General features: G+C 42.0%; 1 protein-coding gene across 1 annotated transcript in view; it reads left to right on the top strand.

Moving 5' to 3' along the window:
• atg2a (autophagy related 2A) overlaps positions 1 to 20,282 on the top strand; it is a 29,081-nt gene extending 8,799 nt beyond the window's left edge. The window contains exons 6-42 of the mRNA XM_005467513.4: positions 307 to 516; positions 599 to 698; positions 1,228 to 1,392; positions 1,830 to 1,972; positions 2,296 to 2,374; positions 3,135 to 3,387; positions 3,706 to 3,847; positions 4,246 to 4,344; positions 5,244 to 5,399; positions 5,646 to 5,919; positions 6,337 to 6,409; positions 6,590 to 6,764; positions 6,863 to 7,005; positions 7,669 to 7,790; positions 7,978 to 8,135; positions 8,443 to 8,575; positions 8,675 to 8,859; positions 8,945 to 9,025; positions 10,952 to 11,058; positions 11,156 to 11,248; positions 11,365 to 11,435; positions 12,306 to 12,382; positions 14,056 to 14,226; positions 14,316 to 14,442; positions 14,791 to 15,005; positions 15,111 to 15,340; positions 15,540 to 15,675; positions 15,797 to 16,024; positions 16,227 to 16,328; positions 16,591 to 16,675; positions 16,879 to 17,041; positions 17,270 to 17,339; positions 17,429 to 17,511; positions 17,619 to 17,740; positions 17,836 to 17,990; positions 18,108 to 18,266; positions 18,495 to 20,282. Coding sequence (XP_005467570.1) covers positions 307 to 516; positions 599 to 698; positions 1,228 to 1,392; positions 1,830 to 1,972; positions 2,296 to 2,374; positions 3,135 to 3,387; positions 3,706 to 3,847; positions 4,246 to 4,344; positions 5,244 to 5,399; positions 5,646 to 5,919; positions 6,337 to 6,409; positions 6,590 to 6,764; positions 6,863 to 7,005; positions 7,669 to 7,790; positions 7,978 to 8,135; positions 8,443 to 8,575; positions 8,675 to 8,859; positions 8,945 to 9,025; positions 10,952 to 11,058; positions 11,156 to 11,248; positions 11,365 to 11,435; positions 12,306 to 12,382; positions 14,056 to 14,226; positions 14,316 to 14,442; positions 14,791 to 15,005; positions 15,111 to 15,340; positions 15,540 to 15,675; positions 15,797 to 16,024; positions 16,227 to 16,328; positions 16,591 to 16,675; positions 16,879 to 17,041; positions 17,270 to 17,339; positions 17,429 to 17,511; positions 17,619 to 17,740; positions 17,836 to 17,990; positions 18,108 to 18,266; positions 18,495 to 18,731 — 5,322 coding nt within the window. The 3' untranslated portion in view covers positions 18,732 to 20,282. The remainder of the gene's footprint in view (positions 1 to 306; positions 517 to 598; positions 699 to 1,227; positions 1,393 to 1,829; positions 1,973 to 2,295; positions 2,375 to 3,134; positions 3,388 to 3,705; positions 3,848 to 4,245; positions 4,345 to 5,243; positions 5,400 to 5,645; positions 5,920 to 6,336; positions 6,410 to 6,589; positions 6,765 to 6,862; positions 7,006 to 7,668; positions 7,791 to 7,977; positions 8,136 to 8,442; positions 8,576 to 8,674; positions 8,860 to 8,944; positions 9,026 to 10,951; positions 11,059 to 11,155; positions 11,249 to 11,364; positions 11,436 to 12,305; positions 12,383 to 14,055; positions 14,227 to 14,315; positions 14,443 to 14,790; positions 15,006 to 15,110; positions 15,341 to 15,539; positions 15,676 to 15,796; positions 16,025 to 16,226; positions 16,329 to 16,590; positions 16,676 to 16,878; positions 17,042 to 17,269; positions 17,340 to 17,428; positions 17,512 to 17,618; positions 17,741 to 17,835; positions 17,991 to 18,107; positions 18,267 to 18,494) is intronic.
• Positions 20,283 to 20,385: the final 103 nt, after the last annotated feature.

Genomic DNA, 20,385 nt, shown 5'->3' with positions numbered 1-20,385 from the left:
AAACTGAGACTATAAGATCAGTTCAGACAATCTGACTGGAGAAAGTCTGCAGCTTTTTAAAAATGTCTGATTTCAGTAGGATACTTTTTAGGTTACAGCTTTACAAACAGGATGATTTGTCTTTTCTTATGTGAAGTGTTGTCAGAAAATAATGTATTAAAGTACAACTTCCATAATAATGGTATGTGATAGGGAGGACAAAGTGGTGTGGATGTGCTTTTTCTTTAGAACAGAATTATAATTTACAAGTGGCATTGTGTGAAGAAGAAAATGTTCCTGGCTTTCATCTCTGTCTTCATTTGACAGGGTCCTCCCGAGGAGGAACACACAGATTCAGCCATGGCTAGTGAGGGAGAGGAAGGTGAAGGCGATGATGATAAGGAGGAGGAGGAGGAAGGGGAGAAGGCAAAGCCACAAGTTGCCCCTCTATCTCAGCCGCTCCTCATAGGAAGCTGCTCCGGTTTCATTGAGACCACCGTCAAGATCAAACAGAACGACATGCTGCCCGGACCAAAGGTGCGCGCAGCTCTCTCATGCACACCAAGAAATGCAAAGAAACTACTGTCTCAGGCTGACTTCTCTCTCTTTTCTTTCTCAGCTGGAGTTGGATGGGAAAGTGGGCTGTGTCCACATGCTGCTGTCTCCTGATCAAATAACCCATCTGACAGACCTGCTGGCAGCCCTCTGTATAGACACTGGTACAGAAAAACAGGCAGTGTGATATAAACTAATGCATGGCCAGTTTTATGATTATGATTATGCCATGACCTAAAATAGTCTGTACCTGTATAATTTAAAGAATGGCATTTTTGTCAGCTGACTCTAGGTGAAAGCAGGAGACTGGTTGAAGCACAGTTAGGTAATTGGGGGTATAGTAACATGAATAAATGATTTTAAAATTAAAGATTTCTCTGTTTCCCCTTTATGGTCATGTAGGTTAAAAAGTATTGCCCTCGCTCATAATATTACACCTAAAATGTATCCATTCATTCTCTGAACCATAAAGTAGTACGGGGCTCACAAATTCAAGCAGTACATTGTACAGCCCCATGATGTGATAACATCTCTGTCCTTAAACACCTAGACTAGTCTGGCTTCTCCCGCTACAGCCTGGAGCTAAACAGTAATGTCACAGATATTTTTAAACGCCTCCTAAATGTGAGGTTATACACATGGTCTGTTTTCCTTTGAACCATTTTAATCAGATATTCTTTCTCTATTACCCAGAGCCAGAGACCAAGTGCGGCGGAGTTCACAGTCGTCCGTTAGACTCGGATGACCTGCGAATGATTGAGGAAGACCTCGGTAAGCAGCTCGGCTCCAGTCCCAGAGACGATGAGTGGGAAACTGAGCCTGACCTCGAGTCCTTTGTCACCGGCATGGAGAATGGAGGTACACGGATCAGTACAACACCTCTTATACTGTGTCTACTTCAAATGCATTTTAACATCAGCAGGATTGTTAAGAATCTGCATATTTAAATTGCGAAGCATGAGTTGATTTTTCTTTTTTTTTGGATAGTAAATGGTGTTGGTTCCTAATATCTTAGCTCACAATTAATACACAGTTACCTTTGATAGTGTCATTTAAAGGAGATACAGGACACCAGTGTGAGTAGTCTGGTATTTTAATTTTATGTCCTGTTCCTGAAGGTGTGTAAAACTGCTGCTCCTTTTCTTACAGGAACATGACGTGAAGAAGTGTTTGTTCACATTTCAGTAATTAATCACTCAGTGTGTGTGTGTGTGTGTGTGTGTGTGTGTGTGTGTGTGTGTGTGTGTGTGTGTGTGTGTGTGTGTGTGTGTGTGTGTGTGTGTGTTTTCCTGCAGAAATGTTTTACTCTATGGGTCCTGCTGGGATGACTAGCAGTGTGACATCTGTCCGCTCCAGCAGTGAGCTGTCAGACAGCGACATGGAGTCTTCCACACACAGTCTAGCCAGCTTCACACAGCCGGGATCGCTGTCTGCACAGGTACACCATGTGTGTGCGTGCGCATGTTTAAATTTCTAACAGATGCCTGAATGTTCTAAGTTCCAAAAACTGTCAGAATAAATTTCTGGTTGATCTGTATTTGTATCGTGTGCTCATGCCATGAAAGGTATTAAAGATATCTAATATGATTTTTTTTAACAATTATTTCATTTATTTTATTTTCGGCATTTCACAGTTGTTAACAAATGCGAAAATGTGTTTTAGCACCAAGTGCAAGCACAAAGTTTTGTATGTTCAAGAATAGCATGCATTAAATGGGAATTTGTAAATCTTCTTGTTTTCACTTTGACCTTTCCTGCCAGGGCATCATGAATTGTCCCAGGAGATATCCTGTTGCTGGCTGTCTGTCTAGTCTACCCCAGGCCAGCGGCCGCAGTAGAGGTAATGTGGAGTGCTAAGTAATGGGTTTATGTTGGGAAGAGGGACAGGTGGGATATGTGTAAAATGATTTTGGTGAAACTACACAGTTGTACATTTTCCTAGCACAGCACAGAGACGCCAGAGCTATTTGTCCGGCCAGAGGACTGAACAGTTTGGTTGAAACTCACACTCTACCTGAATACTTCAGGAAAAATGTGCTGCTATTGATTCAGGAAGCTTGAATCTTTCCAGCTTCACAAAAGCCACAAAGTTATTGATTTTTCAGTATTTTCAAGTCTTACTCTTCAATTTGCCTTTGCTATTAAAGGAGCTGAAGTGGTGAAGTAAAATAACTAAGTCAGGGAGCATCTAATTGGTCTACCTGCAGACATACACCCTGAATTGGGTCACCAGGTTTGCATATAGGCTGTGTTTAATGGACAGTCTTGGAACTTTAGATGACCACAAAAAGCTTGCATGTCTGATATTTATACATAAAAAAAGTTTGATTTTCAGGCAAGTTACTTGAATTTTCTGGGAGAAACGGCAAAAGAGAAGGGTGCCAGAAGATGGTGTTAAAATAAGGGAGTCCTGGCATTTGTGCCTATAGAAGAATCAGGAGATCTAATATAACAAGTGTCATGATTGCACTTAGTAATAGAAGCAGTGTCTTAACACTATGACACCTAAATGTAAAGCAAATTTAATTTACTTAGATCCATATATTAAGCAAGAAAGCCTGCCCATGCTTTGTCTCTATGCTGAACTCTCATCTTTGCAGGACGATCACACAGCGGCCAGGCAGAGCAGCTGAAGCCTGACGCGTTGCTGCGAATGACCCTTGGCGGACTCACTCTAACCCTTCTGCAGGAGGATCCGCAACCCTCCAGGGCTGACGGAGCCTCGTCATTGGCTCAGGTGTCTAAGGTGTTTTTCAAGGAGCTGAGCGCCTTCAAGGACAGCATGTTCAGTGAAAGAGACTTCCATCAACTGAGAGGCGGATTCGCCAAAGCCTGCCCACACTCAAATCTCAGGTTGAAAAATACACACATACTTTGTCTTTATTGGAGTTTTGCATGGAAGGAGATAGAAAAAAACACTTTGATAATCAGGTGCTTGTGATTGATCATTGGGTGATAGTTATATTATATGTAGTTTAGTACTACAAACATTAATGAAGTTAGTCTGTAGGTATTGAGGAGGATGCAGATGTTTTTGAGTTTTTTTTCTCCTTTTTTCTCCTTTTTGTTGGTCCTGCTTCCATCCTCTCTCTCAAATTGCATTCACACACAGGTGGTCAAGTTTTCCCATTGAGACCAAGAGTTTGTTTCTCTTTATCGTTCTCACTGCAGATTAACAGGAGCAGCGGTGCAGGTCACCTGTGAGATGCGGAGTGGGAGACGCCAAAACAGGGCTGTGACCTCTGACCTTTCCTTCAGCAGACTGGAGCTGTTAGAGTGCCTCTGGGAGGACGGAAAGCCGGAGTACTGTGAGGTAGATCATCTCTCTGTCAGTCTGTCAAACTTTAAAAAAACAAAACAAAAACAGGCAGTGTTCACACTGTAAAGGTGAAAGCTTGTCTCTGTGCTGAGAATTTAATTTTGTGAAGCATTCACATTAAAGTCAGTGTTTGCACAGTCCAAAGTAAGTTATTTCATAAGAGCTTAACAAACATCAATATTTAAGGTTTTGAGAAATGGCTGTTCAGACTAAAGTTATTGTAAAATAAATGAAAAGTGACTTAAATTACAGTTGAAAATGTCAGATAAGAATTTCACCTTTAAGATGACCTTTCCCTATTGTCTGGAAGTGGTATATTTGTTGCTTCTTTACCACCCCAAGGGAAAACCTACAAATCCAGTCTCAACTCTCCTTTGGGTTTCTCTTTTCAGTTGCTTCAGTTCCAGAAAGCTGGTCTGTTCACAGTTGGAGCTGCAGCCAGACCGTGTGCCCAGTTACACTACAGCCTCACTGAAAAACGCCTGCGTAAGGTAAGCGTTTCTAAACACACGGCCCAGTCTTTTCGACTAGTCCGCTGACTTAGCCTCTCAAATTGCAAATTATTCTGGGTTTACATTGGAGCCAGGATACCCTGATGGTGGTTATTCAGTTCAAGACTTCCTGTTCTGTTCACCCATCATCATTTACAAAATATACATTTTAAAAGGAGTGTATCAGGTAAAGTAAAAGTTAAAGGTATATCTTCTAATAATAAAGTGCAGTTCACCTTTTAATCACCAAGCCACAGTGTGCTCAGAAATATTTTCAGAAATGGTTTAATGGTTCCATAATGAGTTTTACTGTAAACAAATATAAGTTATATTCATGGTTGCAGATTGGCACCAAAATGATTTCTATGTATTTTTCCCAGTGCCAGCTGAGGTTAAAACAGTATAGGTTTGACTCCTAGCCAAAATTAGTGTTTGCAATGGAGAGGATACACGTGACAAGAAGCAGTTGCATGAAAATGTGAACTCCAGGAAGGACATTTTGATAGTTTAAAAAGAAAAGCATTAAGTATTTGTTTCTTACTGTTTTATTAAGAAAGATTTTCCTTCTTTTTTCAGGTCATATTAAATAAAAATAGATATTTGTGACAAAACAAAACTTTACCCTTTAACTTTTTATGCCTTAAAATACTGAAAAGTTCAAGTAATTTTTTTTAATCTTTAATAGCTATATCCTGAAAAATCTGTACGGTAATATTTCCAGTATTTATATATGCAGATTTTTATGAAGCTCTTCAGAAGGATTGACCACTAAAAGGCTTATAGTTTAGTTTAGCTATTCAAACATGCATAATCAACCAAACATTATGTCAAAAACTTATGTGAGAATAACAACAATTTCTTTTTTCTTTAACCTGTTGTGTGTTCATGTGTTTCTGCAGGGCAAGCAGCAGGTGTTGCGGCGGAGCAGCGTTGTGCGAGTGGAGCTGGCTGAGCTTAGTGCCGAACTGGATCTGGACATCCTCAGCCGCCTGAGGAGCCTCAGCAAAGCCTTCAGCTACTGTCCCAACCAGACACCTGGACCAGGACTCGTACAGGTCAGTGGAATAGATTTATTCTGTGAAAACAATAAATGAGGTCACCCAGAGAGTACGAGCTGTGTATCGTGTCTTAGGTCCAGACCATACAGAGAGACCTGCTGTTAAAGAAATCCCTCACGGTTACTGGATCTGAGGGGATACTTAATCTTGGCATCATTAAAGGCTATAGAGTTTATAATTATAGTGATATGTTGGTAATACAAGCCACTGAGGCTCAACCGTTTCCTCCTACTTTCCTCTCAGACTCACAGCACTGAGCTCAGCTCCTCCTTCACCCTCCTGTCGCCTCACGCCGTCCTCAGACTTCGTTTCCCCATACCTGACCTGCGGCCCCTCCCAAAGCGTCGGCCTCCGACCCAGAGGGCGGTGCGGCAGGAGACCTTGGTGTTGGAGATGACAGAGTTTGAGCTGAAACACCAGGAGGCCCCAGACCTGCAAAGTGAGCAGACTACACCCGGACAGCCGTGGGCCCCCTGCCTCACCCAGCTGCTGGAGGCCTCCTTCACCGACCTGCACGGTGGGAACACACACAAGTAGTTGTTGCTACTCAGTGAAGATTCATGACAGGAGGAACCAAAGCTAGATGACCAGAGTACTGACCACTGTTTAGCAAAGATGGTCCGATGTACTTTTAGTGTTAAATTTCTAGTTATTAGTGACTTCTGGAAACAATAAACTATAACTTTAATCTTAAATTAGCGTTATATTTTTTAAAAAAAGAGAGACCTGTGTCTTTCTGTACATAAAGTTAAGTTGTATGCAAGTGTCTTTTATAATGAATGCAGACATTTTCATATCTGGCGTTTTATACTGATGTACCCATGCAAGTTGTGTTTTTACCGGCTTGGTTTCTAAGATTATAGTTTAGTTAATAATTCCTTTAGTCTGATATTTAGAACTCAGTTTAATTTCCCAATGTCTTGTGTCTCACCAGGGTCATATGAGGGCTGGGAGGGAAGCTCTTTCCCTTGTATCAGAGTGAGGAAGAACCGGGACACTCTGCCCAGGTCAGTCCTTCTGGTCATCAGTGGATCAGTGATTCATAAAAGGAGTCACAGACTCCGTCTTATGATGGTCAGTTGTCTCTTGAGTGGCAACACTCAAGATACAACTGACGGCAAAGCTGACTTTCTTCATCATTCCTTCTCATCACTCATAATCAGCTTTCCTCACGTCTTTGTAAACAGGATATCAGTGCGTGTGCGAGGAGGTGAGGCTCAGGGCCCAGCAGCTGGTCTGAGTGGCATGAACCCGGGCCTCATCAGGGACCTTGGTGCCGCCTTCTTTGAAAGTCACTGTGAATTCAACGACAAAACGAGCTCTCCTTTTTCTTCCAACCGCACCATGTTTGAGACTGAGGAGGTGTGCTGACACAGAAAAACATGACACATACCAGTTTATAAACCATCTCAGCCATCCATGTTCCTCCTCGCCTCACCTCTCCTCCACGTGTGTTTTAGATGGTGATTCCAGCCGACCCAGAGGAGATGCGTCAGTTTCAGGAGCAGTGTGTGGCTCAGTGTCAGTGTGCTGTGGACATCAGCATGCCACTAGCTTATATCCTGCTCCCCAGCAAACAGGCCTTCCAGAGCATCTATAACAGGTATGTAAAGAGTATCACAAGACCATTGTTTGCCCTCCCAGCTTAGAATAATCCAGGTGTCCTTAAAAAATATGGACTCTACTTTTTTAAACTCATAAGTTTAATATTCAAAATACAAACAACTCTTATAAAGTCTTACAGATGCACTCTACCTGCTTTGACACACAGAAGATTCTGCTAGTTTTAGGTGTTAATAGTGTTCAGTGCTGGATACATTTAAAAGTAACTTAATACATAACATGTTACTGCTGATAAAAAGTTATGTTGCATCATTACTTATACTGTAGATGAAAGTAACTCATTAAAGTACTTTTGCATCACCAGAGATAAACTTGCTCCTACAATTAGCTCACGAGTGCTGGTTATATGTGCAGAGGGAGTCCAGCCCGAGCGTACTGACTTTAGCTGATTGTGTAGCGAGTTCATACTGGTAGCGTTTCTTCCACCACATAACTCGAAACGAGCTCCTTCATTTCCCTCTGAGTGTCTCGGAGCTGTACTGTTAACGCCATTCTCCGTCTTTGAGGTGGTCGTGTCAAACTGGCTTTGCTTGTTATATTAATATCTCTTCCAGCTTTTTTCCTATTTTCATCCTTATTTTGGTCGTAAATCCTGCCTCAGGACTAACAGTAATTTTCCCTCACCCGTCCCTCTGTCCACAAGGATCAATAATGATCTGTTGATGTGGGAGCCTCCCCCGCCTCCTCCCCCCTCAGCCCACAGCCCCGACCACAGTCGCCATCACCAGGACGAGTTCCAGCTCTGCAAGTCAGCCTTTAGACTGGGTGAGTCTGGCTCATTTGATGGAAAAACTTGAGCATATTGTAGATTTATTAGACATAATAACCTCTCAGGTCATCTTATATTAAGTATTTTATTATGTTTGGAGAATTTTTCCTTCACTGATGAGCAAAATTAAACAGAGAAAATGTTTTTTCCTTCGTCTTCTCTCATGCTCTCTCTCTGCTGTAGACTCTGACTCAGAAGAGGACGAGTGTCAGTACTACTTGGCCAGTGAATCATCTGGAAAGTCGCATCCGATGGCTCCTCGTCCCAACCACAATCTGAGCCTTCTCTCCCTCACTGTGATTATCGGGAAGGGTCGCCTCCAAGCCAGGACAGACAAGAAGGTGGCCAAAAGACAGTGAATTTTGTGGATTTTAACTGCATCAGATACGAATTATTAAAACCTTCCAAGATTGTTTATCTTAAACTACAATGTGTTGGAACTTCTTATTTTTAGCCTTTCAAGTCAGGAGATGAAGATTTAATGACTATAAAGTAGTTGTAATCAGATTTCCAACCACATGTTAATGAATGTATTTATCTAAATTTATTCATTGTTCCTATCATCATGAAGATGTGTAAAATGCTTTTCCATTGTTAAATGTGTATTCGTCATGTATTGTTCTGCTGACACTGATGTCATTGATTCAGGAGGACCAGAGTCACGGAGAGCTCGTGCTTGATCTGGAAGGGGGGAAGATATTCAGTGTAGCGCAGCATCAAAATGACCCCAATCTCAGTTTCCTGTGTCTGGAGAGCAGACGAGTGGAGCTCTACCATCAAGGTACGCATTGTGGTATTATTTAAAGACATTTAGTTTCAGCGTGGTGTGTGTTATGCACTAAGTATGCAGTTAACTTTTTCATGTGCTGCACAAACACAGCTGTCTTGAAGGACACCCCCATCCCGCAGCGGTTGGAAATGCCCAGCTTCATGCCCCCAAAGCACCTGGACCTCACCATCTACCCCACAGAGGTGGGAGTGAGCAGTGTGAGCGGCAGGGAGGGGGAGGTGCAGATGTTATCCACAGCCATCAAAATCACACTGGACCCTCAGAGAAATGTCAAGGCATGTCCTCACATACCTGATAGTGATGATGATTGTTATTGTTATTGTTGTTGATTTGGTTTTTTATTTCTTGTTCTCTTCACAGGAGTTCCTCGTTGCCCTTCGCCTTCAAGGTGCCACCATGCGACATTACATGACGCAAACCAACCACAGTTGGCACGAGCAGGTAAGAAGCTGAATGAATCACACTAAAGAGGCACAGCGGTGCAATGGTTTGTACGGTCTCCTAACAACAAAAAGGTCCTCAGTCTGAATCCACCAGCTAGCTGATATGGAAGCCACTGAAAACAAAATAGCATTTTGCTGAAGTCGAAATCTAGAGAGCTAGCTCACTGGTTAAGCAGGCAACCATATGCCATATGGCTGAAATGCAGCAGCCTTTGCTGCGGCTCTTTGTTATGTGTTGTTACCCCTCCCAGTCTCTTTCCTGTCTATCTTTTTCTGTCTAAATCAAACAAAAATGTTTTTAAAAAAAAAAAACTTCTGAGGAAGTCAGAATTTTGACTTGTGGATGGCAAAAAATATACATTTTTCTGTGGGGGGGAAAACAAGCTTCTGTAGGCTTTCTATGTGGAGTTTCCATGCTCTCCGCATTCCTTAATAAGTTCTCTCCAGGTCGTGCGGCTTCCTTTTGCAGTCCAAAGACATGCATGTGAGGCTAATTGGTGATTCTAAAATGGCAACAGGTGTGAAAATGAGCATGAATTTGTCTTCTTGTTCTCTGGGTTAGCCCTGCCGTGGACTGGCGACCTGACCAGGGTCTACCTGCATCTCACCACTTTGACAGCATGATAGGCTCCAGTTGGTTTAAAAAAATGAATGGAAGTTTTTGCTATTCAATTTTGAAGTATTTGGATTAGAAATTTCAGCTGTCATAGAGAAAAATGTCAGACTTGCTGTTTTGCGATTCAGGAAATATCTTTTTCTTCCTAGACTGCTGTTTTTTGACATTCTACAAAAAGATATCTGCACAGATTTCTTTTTTCTTTTCTTTTTTGGTAAACTGGCTAAAAAGGACTGAATAGAAACTAGACTAACACACTATTATTGTATTTATTTTTTTTATAGTGAGCCATTTTTCCAAGTACTTGGAGTAAACAACTTTTCTCCTGCCCTCCCCTCTGGGACACTATCATAATTTAATGACTGCTTTCAGTTCTAAAAACATCCCCTGTTCAGACTGCAGGTTTTTCTTTCTTGAGTAGAAATAATGCCAGCTAAATGTCGGTTTAGACCCTGCCATAGTCCCAGAGCTCCTTCCATCGTGAAAGAGTTTTACTCTTCTATCACTCTCCCTCTTTGCTTTTCTTGGCTCTTATAACAACAGGACGCTTTTTTGCTGTGTTGAGTTTCCACAGTTAGTCTGGTTCTTCCAGCATCCACCATTTCTCTTATCTGTGTGAAAATGGCTGAAAATAGCTACCAGGAAAACACAGGCTCTGTCTTACTCTAGTTTTGGAAGCACAATTAAGCCCTCATTTTCTTCATTTTCTGCACCATCAGTCTAAACACTGATGCTGTCATTATTTTATAGCCACTATCTTGTGCAGTCAACATATAATTCACGATTATACATTAAGAAAAAACATTTAAATTGCTGCATCAGGGAGGTTGCAGGCGATTTAGAAAGTGCTGTAATCACTGATGTAGATGTGGTTTAGAGGAGATGTGTGGGGGGAAGAAAAAAATATATATACTTGGACCTCACAGATTGATTATACAGGTCAGATTAATTGCGCTGAAAATGTTTCTGTACAGGAAATGAATAAAAAATCCAGACAGCTGAAAACGGCTGCGAGTGTGCTGGCAGCTGCTATTAGTCTATTACCGGCTCTGCCAAAAACAACTTCTTGCTCCCAGAAATAATAAATGAGTATAGGTTGTTACACTGTAGACAGAAAAAAATATGATTTAAGATGGAAAATTACATAACTATAATGAGCTCTATCCTGCAGAACGTGTAAATGTGGTAATTAAACCGGTAGTTAAACCATTTGGACTAAAGAGAAAAATAAAAAGCGCACTCTACACAAAGAAGTCAAATAAAGTGGATAAAGTCTAAATTTACTTCATGACCTGCAAACTGTTCCAGCTGGTCGACTTCCTGGATGTCATCGACGATCCTATTCTGGGATACACCGCGCCGGCCGTCATCACTGTCCTCCACACGCACCTCGCTACCTGTGCTGTTGACTATAGGTATACACCCAAAAGAGAGGTTTTGTAAACTAATGTGGACATGGATTTTGTTTTGTTTTTCTCGTTTTACACCCTTGTTTCATATCTTGTTTCTCAGACCCCTGTATCTGCCCCTGCGAGTGTTATTCACAGCGGAGTCCTTCTCTCTGTCCAGTAATATCATTGTTGACACTGCCACCTTCCACCTCAGGTACTCGACATAAAGATTGTCCATTAAAATGATAATCAAAACCGTTGCTGTCAGTTTTTGTCACAGTGTATGAATCGTTGTGAGACCTTTGTTCATTTTTGTTCTGTTGTGGTCAGATTCATCCTGGATGATTCTGCTCTCTACCTCTCTGACAAATGTGAGACTGAAACAGTGGACTTGAGGAGAGGTAAGGTACTTCAGATGCCTTTTGGAGCTGTGTCAAAACAGGTTTGGTTTGGTTTGGGTTTCTTTTTTGATTTTATCTGTTAGAGTTATTCAGGACTGTGTGCTGAGGAACTCCAGTGAAGCTTAGACGAGAAGTAGCATTTTCTTTTCTTATCTTGCATGCATTAAACTAATCAGTGTCTTGCGATATCAGAAACTAACAGGGGACCGAATCATTGGCCATGCTGCTCAGAACAACAGATGACTGAACAGTGAAAATGGTTATCCCAAGTTTGGTGGTCTAGTATTTTTAAGATGAGGCCTGTGAGACTGATATTAGAGCTGTTTAAGAGTAATTTACCACCCTCTGAATTGTTTTGGCCTTTAAAGTGGTGGATCACATAAAGTATGTGAGCTCTGTATGATGTTAAATGGAGGTAATACCCTCAGTTTGTCAAACATCTGGAAAACGTACTAGGTAGAGCCAATCAGAAGAAAGTCGTATTTCTTAGAAAAGGGGGCTAAAATTGTTTGTTTCTGTATTGAGGCGCAGTTTAAGATAAATCAGAGTTATTTTGAACTGTTAATCATGCTCCAGTATAGTCCAAGAATAAAACATAAAAAAATATGGCTGGAACTGGGCCTAAAAGGTCATCTTTATGCTGAAAGTAAAAAGAAGAGCTACGTCCACCGGTTAATGTTGGGAAGCTGAATGGCAAATAGAAAGGTCACTTAATTTGTACTTTTTCCAAAAACAGGCATTCTGAAAACAAGTTGGCCAGTTCAAGAGCTGTCCTGCAGTTATTGTTAGTAAAATAAACAAAAAATGTGTTGAAATGACTGCAAAATAAGCAGTTTCCTAATAAAACCACCGCGTGTTTGTGTCATACAGACTACGTGTGTGTCCTGGACATTGACCTGCTGGAGCTCGCCATCACCACATGGAAAGGCAGTGATACGGGAAAGCTGGTGAGTGCTCACCATCTGTTTACTTACCTTTGTCTCCTTCACCCTCAGCAGCCATGAACCACAGCAAGAAAAAAAAAGAAAAAGATTACTGCTGCCAGCAAAATATGTGAGCATAAATAAAACATTACAATTTAGTGCAATTATCTTCACAAACCACTAACAAGCACAGGCTTCGTGTTTATAAATATTTTGTTTGTTATAATGAAGTTTAAATACGATAAAAAGCCCCAGGTAGCAATTTAGGACTAGAATCTCTTTCAGCTGGGCAGGAAACCAAAACCAGCCACAGTAAACAGGGCGTCCCTCCTCACCCATGCAGCTGTCCTATAACCAGGTCAGTGAGGACATATTCAGGGTATAATATGAAAAATGTCTGTTTAAAATCAATTAAAATTGCTCTAAATGTCTATTTTCAATCTTTATTTGGGTACATTTGATCTGTTTGCTCTCTTTTTTTAATTATTTGTTTTCCTTTTTATTAAATTTTTAAAGTTTTTATGGGCTGTAATAAGACAAAAAAATTTTAGATCCCGAGGCAATACAGACAAACGAAAGAAAGAAAGAAAGAACGAAAGAAAGAACAAGAAAAAAAAGATGGATAAGAGTCATTACAAGTAAGTTAAATATTCAGATAAACAAGGCATCAACAACGTATAATAATGCAGCCATAATAAACAAACAACCTCATCAGCAACGGCTGTGGCTCAGGAGGGTAGACCAGGTCGCCTACCAATCAGAAGGGTTGGTGGCTTGATCCTCGGTTTTCTTTAGTCTCCGTGAAGCGTCCTCAGGCGTCCAGGAGTGCGAGTGTGTGAATGATCGGTTTAAAAAGCATGTGTAGGCATGAGGCTGGTAGTAAGCGAGTGCATTGAGTGCTCAGTTAGAATAGAAAAGCCATATACAAGTACCCGTCCATGTTCTTGATTATGCCAAGCTCAGGTTTTCTGTGCTGGAGAAATTGCATGCAGTTTAAATCGATTTTTGACTAGAAGTTTTTAAGTTTGTAGAATATTTAAAGGCACAATGAATTATATTGGAGAAGAAAACTCCCATCAGTCTTAATTGAGAATTATTTACTCACTGAAGAAAATATCAAACGGTAGGAAAAAACCTAAATCCCTCTGATTTAAATCATAGAATTAGTAGATACATTTATAGGAAAGTATAATGAAGGATGGGGATATGGATGATGTATTTGAGAAAATGTAGAGTAGAAAATATGTAATGAAAAAGAATCTTTTATTTTCTTTCTTGTATTAATTTACTATAAGTTTAAAATGAGATACACAAAAAAGTAGATATGTACAACCTATCCTTTTCCCCCTTATAGTATTTCTATAAACATGACTTTTAAAAGTTGTGATTTTTTTTTCTCTTTTATGTATAGATTGAGGTTTCACAATGAAAAATGAAGTTTAAAGAAAATATGTAAATAAAAAATTGTAAATTTTAAGGATTAAAAGATTAAATGAGAAGAGGATTTGATTTAATGAAGTTTCTGAATAAACTCAGCTACAATAAAACTCTATTTCTGTACCATTACACATTTTGTTAACATTTTTAACAAATGTTTTATCTTTTTGGTGGAAATGTCGCAGCTTTAAGGTTCTCTCATCTGTCTCATGATCTTCCCTCCTGTGTCCCCACTGCCATTGGTCCTCTCTATTCTGCAGTCTCAGCCGCTCTTTGAGCTCCGTTGTTCCAACAATGTGGTCCATCTGCACACCTGTGCAGATTCCTGTGCTGCCCTCGTCAATCTGCTGCAGTACCTGGTCTCTCAGGGCGACCTGCACCCGCCGCCGCGACACACCTCGCCCACTGAAATCGCTGGACAGAAATTACCAGTAAGGCTGGTGAAATGTGGCGTGTATGATGTTTACTTTAAAGATGTGATAAAATGGTCCAACATACCAATGTTGTTGTGTTTTATTAGCTGTCAGAAAGTCCAGCGTCTATGCTGCCCTGTCCTCCCGCTGAAACCGCCGAGATCAACCAGTACGACCTGGCTGACGCCTTAATCGACACAGAGAAGAGCCACAGAGACGAAAGTTTAGAACCAGGTACTGCAGAGTTGCTCTGTTTATAACTCCTGACATCATCCTGACAGCCTATAGTTAGGTCAAATTATCCCGTTCCCATGTGTGCAGACATGCTTCAATTTACACACGGGAGATTTCTCTACAGACATTTGTAGAAGTCAGGCCAGTATTATGAAAATGTAGATTTAAAAACTTAATTCAGTTCCTTTTTTAAAAAAAATTTTTTTATGATATCGTTTGAGTGTCTGAAAACCCAAAAAATTCTGTGGTGGGAACAGAGGCATTCTTTGTATAACAGGCGGTGTTATGGTCTGTATAGAGTATCAGTTTGCTAAATATCTACATCTGATTCTGTCTGCTTTCATCCAGGTTCACCTTCAATGCCGAGAAGCTCCCCCGTCTCCGTCTACCTGTTCCCCGATGAAGCCTCAAAGCACGGCCCCTCTGTCCTTCAGGGGGAGCTTGATGGGCTGGTTGCCACAGCGACAGAGGCGCAGGCAGATATGATGTCAGAGGAAGGCTCCGAGGGCTCCACCGACAATGACGACTTCTGCATCCTGGAGGCTCCCGGCATGGGCATCCCTGTGAGGGTCCCCTCTTAGCTTTCACTTCCCTGTCACCTCTCATTCATGAACCCATTTCAGACTCTGTGCTCACTCACAAAATGTCTACATGTGTGTTTATTACAGCCCAGGGATGGGGAGCCCACGGTAACGGTGCTGTGCGAGGGGCCCATTAGAGTGAAGGATAGCCATTTTTCCCGGCCACGTGGCAGCTCAGACCTGCTCCGAGCCCCGAGTCGCTTCCCGGTGCCTCAGAGTAGGGTAGTTTTACGGGAGATCTCTGTGGTCTGGCACCTTTACGGGGGAAAGGATTTTGGAGGCAGGCCTATGTCTCTGCATGCTCAGAACGCGAACAGGTAACAATGCACATGAATTCTTTCATGCACAGATACCCATGGTTATTATATACTTAATTATATAAATATTAAAGTACTGAAACATTAGCACACTGATTGGTCAGTCCAGTCCATAAGTTTTTTGAAACTGTTGTGTACATAGTTTGTCAGATTTATAGTTTTTTTGTTCTCCTGTGTGTGTGGGTGCACCTCTCTGCAGAGGTCGTTCAGTCCCCGCTGGCGTCCGTGGGTCACCTTCTCGCTCCGCCCCCTCCTCTCGACCGCAGAACTCTTGGCGCTCAGCTGGAGGCATCGGCCGTCAGCACAGCCTGCTGATGGAGATACAGCTCACCAAGGTACACTAATGCATTGATATCACTGGTTTGAAAATGTAAGTTTTTTTTAAATACATATTGACATACAGCCATACATCACTATACCTCTGTCTCAACATGTGTCTCCTGTTTTGTCCTCCAGGTGTCGTTCCAGCATGAGTCCTACCCAGTGGCTGTAGCGGGGCAGGATGGGGAGGGGTCAGCAGCACCTGCGGTCGGGGTCGGTCCCGGTGGTGAGCAGCCGCTCTCCAGGCAGGTGTTCATCGTCCAGGAGCTGGAAGTTCGAGACCGACTGGCCTCCTCACAAATCAACAAATTCCTCTACCTCTACACTAGTGAGAGCATGCCCCGCCGAGCCCACTCCAACATGGTGAGACAGAGAGACGGAGGGTCTTTGATTAGAACTGAATTTTCTGTCGTGCACAGCATCTGACTTGGAGTCAAACCATCCTGATGTTGTAAATCTTTACTTGCTTTGTGCACTTTCTATTTAGCTTAGCTTTAATGCAATTAGGGACATGCTGAACAGACTTTGAATGATAGTACTCATGTGGTGTGTCTCATTTTTGTAGTTGACTGTGAAGGCCCTGCAGGTGTGTCCTGAGTCTGGCCTCGGGGGGCCAGAGTGCTGTCTCCGGGTCAGCCTGCTGCCACTGAGACTCAACATCGACCAGGTAACTTTTGGGACTGAATACTGAGAGCTGCTCTTGAACCTCATCCATGAGGTGGTGGCACAAAAAAACAAGTCTTACTGCAGAAATTATTTTGAGTATAGATGTATTAAATCTGTTTGATCGTCATAAATGAGCCGCTTCACACTCCACAGATGTTTCTTTGTAGCTCAAAATTCATTCACTACCATTCATTCTGCTGTTTGGACTGCTCCCATAAAGTATTCACATCTTTTCTTATTTTTTTTTCCTGTTTCTTGTGTAGGACGCACTGTTTTTCCTGAAAGACTTTTTTAGTAATCTAGCTTCCTCTGTTAATCCTTACCTGCCTGTGGATCCTGCAGCTGAAGGTGAGCTCTGTCAGGTCTTCTTTTATCATTCAATTCTTTGATGTCAGATCTGCCGAGCTGATTTTTATGGAGTTGTAGTCTTTTTCTTGTTCATCGTTGTGGCACAATGAATTTTAATTAGCTACAGAGTACATTTAAATGATGACTGAGGTGAATTTTTAGCATGCTAGGTTTGTGACCTGTTGTAATTTCTTTGTTTTCAGTGAAGGCAGATTTCTCCCAGAAGGGGTCTGAGGATCTAGAGATGGCTGCTGCTGCTGCTAGTCTTGGACCTGACCTCACAGCTTCTGTGGAAACTACCTACAGTGAGCAGAGTTCCTCTTCTGCTGGCTCCAGCACCTCCTCTGACCAGCCAATCTACTTCCGGTATGTAGTGACTGAAAAGAGAGAGAGAAATCCAGAGAAAGAGAATAAAAAAGAGCAGAGAATACTGTAAAGATGATGTAAGTTACTAGCTAGGAAATTCCTATGTTACAGAAGCCAAAGAAGAAAATTCACCTCTAACAAATTAGGTTAAATAAAGTAGAGTAACTCAAAGACTAAAAGTTTAAATGATTGATAAAGTTTCCCGCGTCTTGTCTCCATCCTTTTCAGGGAGTTTCGTTTCACATCTGAAGTGCCTATCTGGCTCGACTATCATGGCAAGCATGTCGTCATTGAACAAGTGAGTGGTCATTCAGAGATCCTGTCTACTGATTCAAACAAAAAGCTAAAGGGTTTAAATGATGTGTCTTCACACTTGTTGTTCCTCAGGGGACGTTTGCAGGGATTCTGATCGGTCTGGCCCAATTAAACTGCTCCGAGCTGAAACTGAAGAGGCTCTGCTGCAGACACGGGTAAAAACAAAACAAACCAACAAGCAAACATTTCAGCTATTTTTCAGTAATTTGCCCTAAATTTGCTGTTAGTAGTTTGACTTTCTGAGACTTTCTGCATGTTCCAGTCTCCTCGGGGTCGACAAAGTGATTCAGTACGCCGTCACAGAGTGGCTGACGGACATCAGGAAGAATCAGCTGCCCGGCATCCTGGGAGGTGTCGGACCCATGCACTCAGTCGTCCAGCTGTGTAAGTTGCTTTTGTCTTCTGCAACATTTTTACAGCTGCTTTCCATTGTTGATTGCATTGTGATTCATACTTCCTCTCTCCTTCATCCTGTCCAGTCCACGGAGTGAGGGATTTGTTCTGGCTGCCTATAGAGCAGTACAGGAAGGATGGACGCATCATTCGAGGTCTCCAGAGGGGGGCAGCGTCCTTTGGTACCTCAACAGCATCCGCTGCTCTGGAGCTTAGCAACAGGCTGGTGCAGGCTATCCAGGTACTCTGAGTGCAGATCATGACTCTTAGTTACACAGAAGTTAAAAGCCTGAAGGTAAAGAGCACACATTCCTAATATGCCGATAACTCTTCTGGTGTCTGTGTACCTCTGTGACAGGCTACAGCAGAGACCGTGTACGACATCTTGTCTCCAACGCCTCCTCTGAATCGCTACGCCATCACCGAAGGCCGGGCCACCTCTAGTCGACCTCGAAGAGTCGCCCAGCCTGCAGACCTTAGAGAAGGAGTGGCCAAGGCCTACGACACTGTCAGAGAGGTGCGTGCCCGAATAGACGCTCTTAAAATGTAGAAAGAGTTCGTGGGTTAGAGGCCAGGGTTAACCAGGGCTGAGGATGAAAAGAAAATTTCTGCAGCTACATCTATGTTGGTAGAAGAGGGTAACTATATGTTAAAAGGCCCTGTAGAAACTTCAGCATGCATGAATGCAAAGGGGGCTGAAACCCTAAATTTTTAGACTAAACTGTCTGCTCTCTTTGCTCTCCAGGGAGTGATTGACACGGCCCAACAGTTGTGCGATGTAGCATCCCGCGGCCACGAACAGAAAGGTCTCCCCGGAGCCGTGGGCGGCGTCCTGCGGCAGATCCCGCCCACTGTAGTCCGACCTTTAATAGTGGCCTCTGAAGCCACCTCCAATCTCCTGGGTGGCATGAGAAACCAGATCAAACCGGACGCCCGAAAAGAAGATTTCCTCAAGTGGCGCACAGAGGACGCCCAAGAATGAGGACAGCTTTTTGTGTCTGTGTGTGAGGGAAAGTGTGTGTGCGTATGTGTATACGAGAGTATGAGATTATGATTTGGGAAAGTCTATTCTGTGGGAATCCAGGGGTTGTATGAGTAGCTGCATGTGTGTTGTCTCTAAAAAGAGTCAGCGTGTGTTCCAATGCAAAAAAGAGAAAAGGAAAGAAGAAGAAATTTTAAAAAAAAAGAAGAAAAAAAAAAAGGACTAACTACTGCTGCAGTTCCTGACGCGCAGTGTTTAATGTTGCTCCCACATACATAGACGTGCCAGACTTCATTTTTCTGTTCGGGATTCGCTCGTTTTCCTGCTCTCTGTAACACACTAGTCTTTTTCTTCTTAACGTTAGTGCAAACATATCGCGGTCACTTTCTGCTGGCTTCGTTTTCAGTCTGACCCGGGCAGAGGGGGCAGGTAAGATTATCACGCTCTGTTTCCTCACTCATTTGTGTGCTCTGAACTGTGATGCTTGAAGCTGTTTGTAATTTGAAGCAGTGATTTTAAGCACGAGTTGCACGGAGTTGCACGGAGAAGGGATGTTTTTGACTGAGAGCAGCTTCACTTTAATGAGCCTTCTGCAGATGAGTGGGGGGTACCTGTCTTATGAGGGGGTTGCCATGTGTTAGTTTTGCTCTCTTTGTGCTCATAATGGAAACTGAAAATATTTTTGATCAAGTGTCCTTTGCTTAACACCCTTGCAGATGGTACAAAGCTGTGTGATTGGTTTAGCTGTGACTCCCACTATGCACCCGCTACCCTCAGTGCTGTTATTCGTGCCATAAACCTTACAGTGTCCTTTTTAACTAGTTTGTGTTGCCTTCCTCGGACCTGTACCTCATCCCCTAATCAAAGCTCAGCACATACAGTGGCATACCTGACTGAACAGAAACAACGGGTCACATGAAGTCTCTAAATTTTGTAGCATATTGGATTCTGCTCGAGCTTCACGAAGATGATCGTTTTTCCAAGCTGACGTCACTGCAGCTCTCCTGTTAAATGTCAGATCCTGGGATCTCAATTAGCCCACTATGTCCTCAGAAGTCCTCTGCCCACATCTTTAGTTGCCTTTCTGCATTTTTTTTTTTTTTAATTGTCTCTTCTTCTTAGTGTTTTTTTAATATTATTATTATTTTGTTAAAGCATAAGTATTGTCATATTTGTTTTCAGAGTAAGAGTAAAGAGGTATGTGAATCTGGTGAAAATGGAGGATGGAAAAATTAGGGTTAAAAATGTTTTACATTTTCTCTTTTTTTGTTTGTTTGTTTTTAATCAGTGTGAGGGACGCATGTCCCTGTCTCTGTGTGTGTGTGTGTGTGTGTGTGTGTGTCTGTCTGTGAATGTGTGAGGATGAGAAAATGTGTTTGTGTGCACACATGATGCACGTCTGTGAAGGTGACAGGTTGATGCTTGTTACACCTCTTGCGTGTAATTACTATTTACTATATCATAAACTGTATGAATGACCTGTATAATACAAAGATGAGGATTATACAAAATTAATAGAAAAATTAAAAAAAATTGAGTATAAAAACTGAACACCTGTCTGCCTTTATTTATTTATTTATTTATTGTATTTTTATTATTATGAATCTTATTATTGTTATTATTTATTTATTGTATCTATTGCTAATTTAAGCAG

This window comes from Oreochromis niloticus, linkage group LG2 (assembly GCF_001858045.2).
Source record: "Oreochromis niloticus isolate F11D_XX linkage group LG2, O_niloticus_UMD_NMBU, whole genome shotgun sequence".
Taxonomy (NCBI): domain Eukaryota; kingdom Metazoa; phylum Chordata; class Actinopteri; order Cichliformes; family Cichlidae; genus Oreochromis; species Oreochromis niloticus.
The sequence above is the reverse complement of the archived record's forward strand: the minus strand, read 5'-3'. Positions and strand labels throughout refer to the sequence as shown.